This window comes from Zerene cesonia, chromosome 27 (assembly GCF_012273895.1).
Source record: "Zerene cesonia ecotype Mississippi chromosome 27, Zerene_cesonia_1.1, whole genome shotgun sequence".
NCBI lineage: Eukaryota > Metazoa > Arthropoda > Insecta > Lepidoptera > Pieridae > Zerene > Zerene cesonia.
Genome location: NC_052128.1, coordinates 1,466,052 through 1,474,097, shown reverse-complemented (window position 1 = coordinate 1,474,097; position 8,046 = coordinate 1,466,052). Strand labels below are relative to the sequence as shown.

General features: G+C 32.2%; 1 protein-coding gene and 1 non-coding gene across 2 annotated transcripts in view; both read left to right on the top strand.

The window, feature by feature from the left end:
• Positions 1-7,895, top strand: part of LOC119837501 (ubiquitin-like protein 3) — a 118,988-nt gene extending 111,093 nt beyond the window's left edge. Inside the window, exons 3-4 of the mRNA XM_038363101.1 lie at positions 3,801-3,968; positions 4,624-7,895. Coding sequence (XP_038219029.1) covers positions 3,801-3,968; positions 4,624-4,688 — 233 coding nt within the window. The 3' untranslated portion in view covers positions 4,689-7,895. The remainder of the gene's footprint in view (positions 1-3,800; positions 3,969-4,623) is intronic.
• Trnat-ugu lies at positions 3,334-3,406 on the top strand. The gene has a single exon. It is a non-coding gene; the product is annotated as a tRNA-Thr (tRNA).
• Positions 7,896-8,046: the final 151 nt, after the last annotated feature.

The window sequence follows — 8,046 nt, the reverse complement described above, 5'->3', positions numbered from 1 at the left end:
AGGAAACATCGGTGTTATTACACCCGTTCCATTAATATTTGGGCGTTATATAGATGTTAACTTAAATGTATAATTTATGCAATGAGCTAAATTACTAAACTAATTATTCGACATTAAACCTTCGTCTTAAAGTAGTGGAGTCTGAAAACTTTGTGTACATTATAGAAAACTGGCGGTCCGCCACGGCTTCGCCCTTGGTACATATATAGTTTAAAGCCTTCCTCAGTAAATGGGCTATCTAAAACTGAAACAATTTTCCAAATCGGATCAGTAGTTCCTAAGATTAGCGCGTTCAAACAAACAAACAAACTCTTCAGCTTTATAATATTAGTATATATAAACGTTTGAACAATAGCAATAAAAGCTTTTTTATTGAACAGCGAAATTGGATTTTTACATTGCAATGATAATAAACTATAAGTCGGGGGTTCGAGACCAGGCGACCGTGATACCTACACTATCAATAAGATTTTTCAATTTGTCTGCGCAAGTGGATAACATCACCACTGCTTGAAACCGCGAAGGAAAACATCGTGACGAAACGGGCATGTCCAAGAATCAAAAGTTCGACGACATGTGACATCTGCCAACCCGCACTTGGTCAGCGTAGTGGATAACCCTCATAGGAGGGTTCGGGCCATAATCCTGATGATGATGAATCATAAAACATAAAATAACGTAGTTTCTATTTAGTAATCTATGATTCTATTTATGTGTACGGATAATGTATCTCAAATTCCAACGCGAATTACATACGCATAGAACATTCGCTGTACACAATGGCTTGCCCGTATAGCGTACACATAGTTATTTACCGTTTACAACCATTAAAATATCTCGGGAATGCGTGTAATCATATAATATACGCGTATTTACTTGGAGGTATTTAGTAGCTGAAGGTTATCTTGGGGTCGATTGAGTTTACGACGGTATCGCTGTGGATAGGGTTAATTATTGGGAATTGCAATAGAAGAGATACTGATATAACACTTCTGAGTAATATCATTTTGTTTTGACGTACATTTTATAAATAAATTTTCAAGATCAAGTCACTGTCATACATGGATTAGTGTCGCCTATATTATCTTTTGTAAAATTATGTATAGTTATTGTCAAAATAATAATGAATTATACTAAAAATTTAAGTCCTTAAATTGTAACATTTACTATTGAATTAATCGTTTTTTTTCCACATTTTATATAAGTTAACCTAACGACATTGTTTCTATAAGGATATAATAATAAAAAAAAAACTACCAAGCACCAAAGCTCTTACCAATACATTAATATCTTCACGTGATTTCCCGTAGCTCGGGCGAGTGAAATAAAGCGTAATTATTCTAAAGTCGCAATCCCCATTTAGCGCAGGTGTTGTGCCGGCACGCGATACCAGACGGTGGCTTCAGATACAGCGATAGCCGATGTGGCCGCCTGAATTATTGCCTAGGAGGCAATTCAGTTTTTCTGTTAATTTCTCGTATTTGTTGTGCAACACTTGATCAACAATGTTTCTGGAAACTGCTGCTTTTGCACTAGCAGTGCCAGCAACATTATAACAGCACCGCAAAATGTCGACTCAGCTTTGTTGCTAAGAAATGTTCAGCGATGTGGGGCTTTTTAGCCGTTAGGCTGGACGCTCTTTTATGCTAAAGCTACTAGGATGAAGTTGTTTAAATGCTACTTAAACATTTATTCATTCAGCTAGACTCCCTTGAGAAGCTCTTTTCTATCTTCAAAATAAATAATTGAATAGTTAGGTTAGGTTAGGTTAGGAAAGCAGTTCCTACAGAGAAGTCCAGAAGAAACTTTGTAGATGCTCTTTTAAAATCATATAGATTATGCTGAATTTTTCTTTATTTTTACTGAGGCGATTTCGATTAAACGTGGTACTCTGCAGCATGCAGATTATTCGAGAAATTCTTCAAAATATCCCAATAAAATTTTGTAATCCCTATTTTACCCTATTTATTAATCACAGTTGTCACAAACAATAGCGATAAGTGGATTATATTTTCACTTCCAGTGCAATGAGAATAGTATAGCAAGATGCATTTAGAAAAGGAGGCCCATATCCTTTTCCTTACCCTTCCCAGTCCTTTCCTTTATTGCTCTCATCAATCCATTCCAATTAAAGTCGGCAATCCATTTGTAGAGGCGAAAGGTCTGCAATTGAACTTACGCCTCTCCAAATGTTCATGGGCGGTGGTTACCATCAGGTGACCCACCAGCTCCATTGCCGACTATGACATAAAAAAGTGCTAATTTAAGGCCAATGCCATCTAGATTGATTTTTTGTTTATTTCAATTGAGTTTAATTTCCTTGTAAAAGTGTATAATCGAAGGACCGAGCGCAAAAACAAACATTGTCCTATAAAAAAAACTAGAATCGTAACTCTAATAGAACAAAAAATGCTTGTAAATACTTCGACTCACAATAGTTAAACTATAAACTTCGTTAAGTAATGCAGTTAAACCCCAACAAGCAATCGTGTTATTCGCTATGGTAACTTATGAAATAATATTTGTAGTTTTTGTTGCTCTATGTTGCTCATTTTCCTTTAGTTTTTGTTGTAATGCGTGCTTTTTGCCGTATCAATAATGTGAAATTAGGGTCGTCTCGACATAATACTCATCATTATGAAATAGAAAAACAATGATTTATACTGTAATTGTTAATACGAGAACGATAATATATACTTATCCTAGATTATATAAACTTCTTTTTTTCTATATAACAGTAGATATATAAACAGCTTTTCAGAGTTAAACGTCAATTAGTGTCAGTTGAAGTGACATAGGTATGTTACAGAGAAAAAAGACAGTTATAAATATGTAAGGAGCTGCTATAATAATAGGTTATTGTATTAATTCATTACGATGATAGCTTATTAAATATCATATTGTAATATGGACATATCTGTTCTGACTTAATATTTTTAATTACTTTAATTAATGGAGAATGTAATTATAGTTTCATTAGTTAAAATTTGTTGTTTTTGTTCTTTATTTTATGTTAGATGGGAAAATATCCGATATTTTTTTATTTATTCATTGATTACTGGAATCCATATGTCATTAATATTTACATTTGTTACATGTTAATATACATAATATGTTTCCAGTTTTACTATTTGTTAAAATCTGATTTATAATTCAAGTTTATATTTGTATTCAAATACAATAATAAATTTCTTGATTTACGTTTGAGTATAACGCCACCTATGTAAATATTTACTTACTAAGGAGATTGCGCTCATTGAACTCGTCTGTACTTGTGTGCGTTAGCGGCCATATTGTTGAATCCGATTCGATATTACAAGGATGTAACTGTAAGCCTCCATAGCTCAGGGGTTAGAGCACTGGTCTTGTAAACCAGGGGTCGAGAGTTCAAATCTCTCTGGGGGCATCTCGTTCTTTTTTTTCTTTTATTTTTGTTTTGGAATTCAAATATATTAAAATCGATACATTATTTACACAGTTTATTAAGGATTGAATATAATTAATCAACACGTTTTTTAATTCATTTTTTTAGCATTATTTGAGAGAGTATAATATCAGAGATTCCCTACAACTAGATATAGATAAAAATAATGTTTTTGTATTTTCTGAATTCTAATAATTATTTTTTAGTTTTAAATAAATACCATTAATTCGTGAAAACATATCTACAAAATTCTTATTAACCTTTTTATTTTTAAAATGTTTTTAAATAAAATTTTACTGTAATTTCCTTAGTCATACTATATTTAATATGTGGATAATAATAATCATTAATGAATTGATGAATTCCCAATTTCCAGCGGACTGGTCGTCGGAGTGCGTGTCGCGCGCGGAGATCCTGCGGCTGATATACCAGGGCCGCTTCCTGCACAGCTCGGTGACGCTCGGCGCGCTCGGGCTGCCGCTCGGCCGCACCACCGTGATGCACCTCGTGCCGCGCGAGCACCTGCCCGAGCCGAACTCGCACGGTACGATATGTGATATACGTCTAGGGGCTATACAGTATACACCTAATAATAAATCTTGATCTGGTGTAAATAATTGTGATATTTATGCTAGTTGCTACACCCTGATATGTTATAGATTAATGGACTTTATACTGTATTACAAGAGATCAATTTAGGTTAAATTTATCATTAAGAAATTTCATTTGACTCGGGTTTCAAATATGTGAGATTGATTATTAAGATGATATTGTGGAGATATTGTGGCATCCAAACTTTACGAAATTTATGTCTACTTATTTTCGTAAAGTTAAAAAGTTAAAAATCTGTGAATCGGGATTTAAATGCGGCCACCACAAAAACTAACCCACATTTATAACCTACTTTTTAATAATAGTAACATAATGTTTACAGAAGTCCGATGGAGTTAACAGTACCTTTCCCAATATTTTCCTCCTTGTCCATTCCGTTCCTCATTCCGTAAGTCCTCACATACATTTTTATGAAATATTCTTTGTATAATATCTAATTTATCAACATTTTAACATCCATTTTAAATCAGTATTTCGTATAAAATTCCACATTGTAAGGGGTTTTGTTATTTCTCCATTGTAGCGTGTAGGCACTCTGTACGTTTCGCCAATGAAATATATTAACGCGTACTTTTATCGAATTCCAGATCAACGACAGAAAAGTAAAGGTGGCTCCAGCAGTTGCTGTTCGGCGTCCTGCTGCATATTGTAATGCGAGCGCCACGGGACCCTAATTGTGTTCACAGTTCACACTCAGTGATCGTAGGCAGACTCGACGGCGGGTGCACCGGACTCTTGTGATGTTTTTAAAAGACTCGCTTATTTGTAAGAGATTATCCACTTAGATAATTTCGTTTAGTTTATTTTCTAATTAATACGCTAGCACTCGGAGGCGAGAGACGTTTCGATCGAGCACAAAATTCGTAAGAAATTCACGCACACGTGGGGATGCTATTAAAAATATCGCAAGCGGCTTTGGTTTGTTTTCACGTTGCTGCTGTCTGCGCTGCCAGTAGATTTTGCCGGAGTTTTAGTGACAAATTATTGCGTTTATATAGGGGTTGTTAGATGTATCTTAAGGCATTATTAACGCGGTTTGTTGGAAAATCTTAAGGCTGAATTCAATTGGTGGAAAGGACGGTTTGCCAGCGTGAAAAAAAAAAACTAAACGTCATTGTCATTCGACAGCTAGAGCGTGACTCTCACCGCGTTAGCTCATTATAGGTTATAATGCTGCCGTGTTTAGTAGGTAGTCGGTAAGTAACAAAAAAATTGAATGTATAAATGGAACGCGATTGTATGTATAGTTCCTCTAGATCGGCTTGTATGTTCGTTCGTATAAATTCTTAAGCCATCGATATGAATTTAACGCAGATATTTATATATTAATATTACGATATGTGGATTTCAGTCGTGTCTGCATTGTATATAGTATAATACTTGGTTACGATAATTTTGTGATAAGTTCTTGCAATATTTTGGAAGTTTCTTTTTTTTATTTTTAAAATTGGTTATTTACGTTGCTAGCTGTTGCTTGAATGGAGTTTGGCTATTACCTTAATAATTATGCATTATATATATTTGAACGCAAACACGGCGACTGGTTGTAATATTGAGAAAAATTTTAGTATATTCATATAATTTTATTTTAGATTTTCTTTTCATCTTAATATAGCCGAGTTTCTGGTATTTTAATGAACAATAATTAATTAAAATATTATCTCAATAGTCTACCGCCATTTTAGTGATTAAAAAACATTTTAGATTAAAATTAAACGACTCAGTGCTTAGGTTTATGGGTTGCAATAATGCAAATATTTTCGAAATAACTCTCAGTGTTACCAGACTCCAATAATTGTAAATACAAACTTTATATTATTACTTATACATCACAATATATTATGTAGCGTTCGTTATATCGGCTTATATGATTTAGATATAAATTTGTTTTATTTTTTTATAATTGGCTATATTATTTGAGTTTGGCTAAGCCGTATTTTAAGCTAATAAATTTCACTATCCATCCTGTCTTTTAAACATTTTGTGATATAGTACAAATAAAATTATTTACGGACAGACAGAAGTAAAGATAAATTTTAGATGTATCAGAAACAGTATTAAGGGGAACTGATTATTTTTTGACCTCTAGTGGACGTAGGAGTGTATAGCTGATTTTACTAAATAAACAATGAATTTAAATTAATTGTAACTGAAATTCAATTTTTTTTTCTTGCCAGATCTAATAATCAAATAGCACCTTCAAAATCAGCAGTATATTCCCAAATCCAAATAGTATGAATGTATTTTTTTTATTTGGTTACTCTGTTTAGTTGCTGTATGTATTTTGTTAAGTTGTGTAAAAATATCCTAGTTGATAATTAAAGTAAAATAACAAATTGATTTGCATTTTTAATTTTCGCTTGTTTTCCTCCTTTGTATATAGATGGCGTTTTAATAAATTGCTTATATTGGATTTTTTATTTTTAATACGATCATTTTATTATTATAATTTGCTTGACATATCGCTTATTTATTAAATTGATAAGTATCATAAAATTTTTAATTACTGTTAATGAATGTAACCTGTAAAGTGTTTAATGAATTAATACCTATAATCTTACTTATACGTCCACGGCAAATGAACTAAAATCGTATATTTTGTTAACTATAAGCACTTCCATAACCACTGCTTTTAAAAATCTAAATGTTAAATTTAGTGGGTCGGCGACAATAGAGTGGACTTAGAAATAAGCGAGATAGGGCTAAAACTCGACTTAAAATGTGTTTCCATACATATTAAACCGTCTTTGTATATACGCTCTGTCTGTTTATTATTCTCTTTATAATTATGCACTCCGAATTCGGGCTAAGTATGTATAGACAAATCGTAAGATAGATCGGATTAAGGCGATATGGTAGTATATAGTTCGATGTCTTCACCGTATTTTAATATTTCCATAGAGTATTTCCGTAATTACGTGATATTTGGAGCCACTTATTTATTATACCATTATGCAGATTATTATTGATACAAATTTATTTTGCTAATTTAAATTACGATAATTACGATAGACTACGAATAATAATATCAAAACCAGGTATTGTAATGTCGCGCTACGATTTCTGGTTTTGCTAATATTATTACGAGGTATTGTAGATTAAACCTATATGCGTAAAATAAAATTTCCCCAAACCGAAATATTGAACAATTTCAAACATCGTTTTATAGATCGTCGACAAAATGGTGGCATCCAAACGAATGTAAATAATAAATTTACTTTAGTCAAATCTAGCGTTAATTTTAGCTTCGATACTCGAGCCGTTGTATGTCTGTGTGACCTAAATTTTATATCGGCTGACTAGTTAATTAAAATTTGGCAATATTTAATTTTTATTAGTCTGATTGGATGTAGATAATTTTAAACGCAATTGATGATACAAAACAAGGTAATGCAAGCTGCGTTGTTGGGAATATTATATGTCTTCTTTCATTATAGTACAACTATATTTTGTTGAATGATTGATAAATTAAAAATACTCGAAAGTTTTAATCATTTATCAACTTGCAAATAATTTAACACTGACTTGTTAACTTCTGAAAGTCTTGATAATATATTAGACACAATTTTTTCGCGTATTAGTAAAATTTAAAATGCCAACGCATATTTTAAACTTGATTTTATCTAAATAGTTGAAGCGTACAACGGTGAATAAAATAGGTGTCTCTGTATAACAGGTTTACATAATCTATATAATTGTTAATATAAATTATAATAATGTTGATGACTTGGTTGGAAGGTAGGTTTGCTATCGGTTTGTGTGATTAAGTATAGATAGTTTTATAATTATTGAAACACTATAGGTTGTATATTGTTTCAGCGATTGAGTTTCGATGGGGTCAAATAAAATTTTAAGAATGTATCTTGTGTTTTATTTTAAACTAAAACTTAAAAAATTTGCATTATTTTATTCACTTACCTCAAACATAGATGGGTAATATAATATAGTGATGGAATTGGTAGTGAAGCACTTCACTGGATTCGAAATATCATTAAAAGTTTAAAATAAAC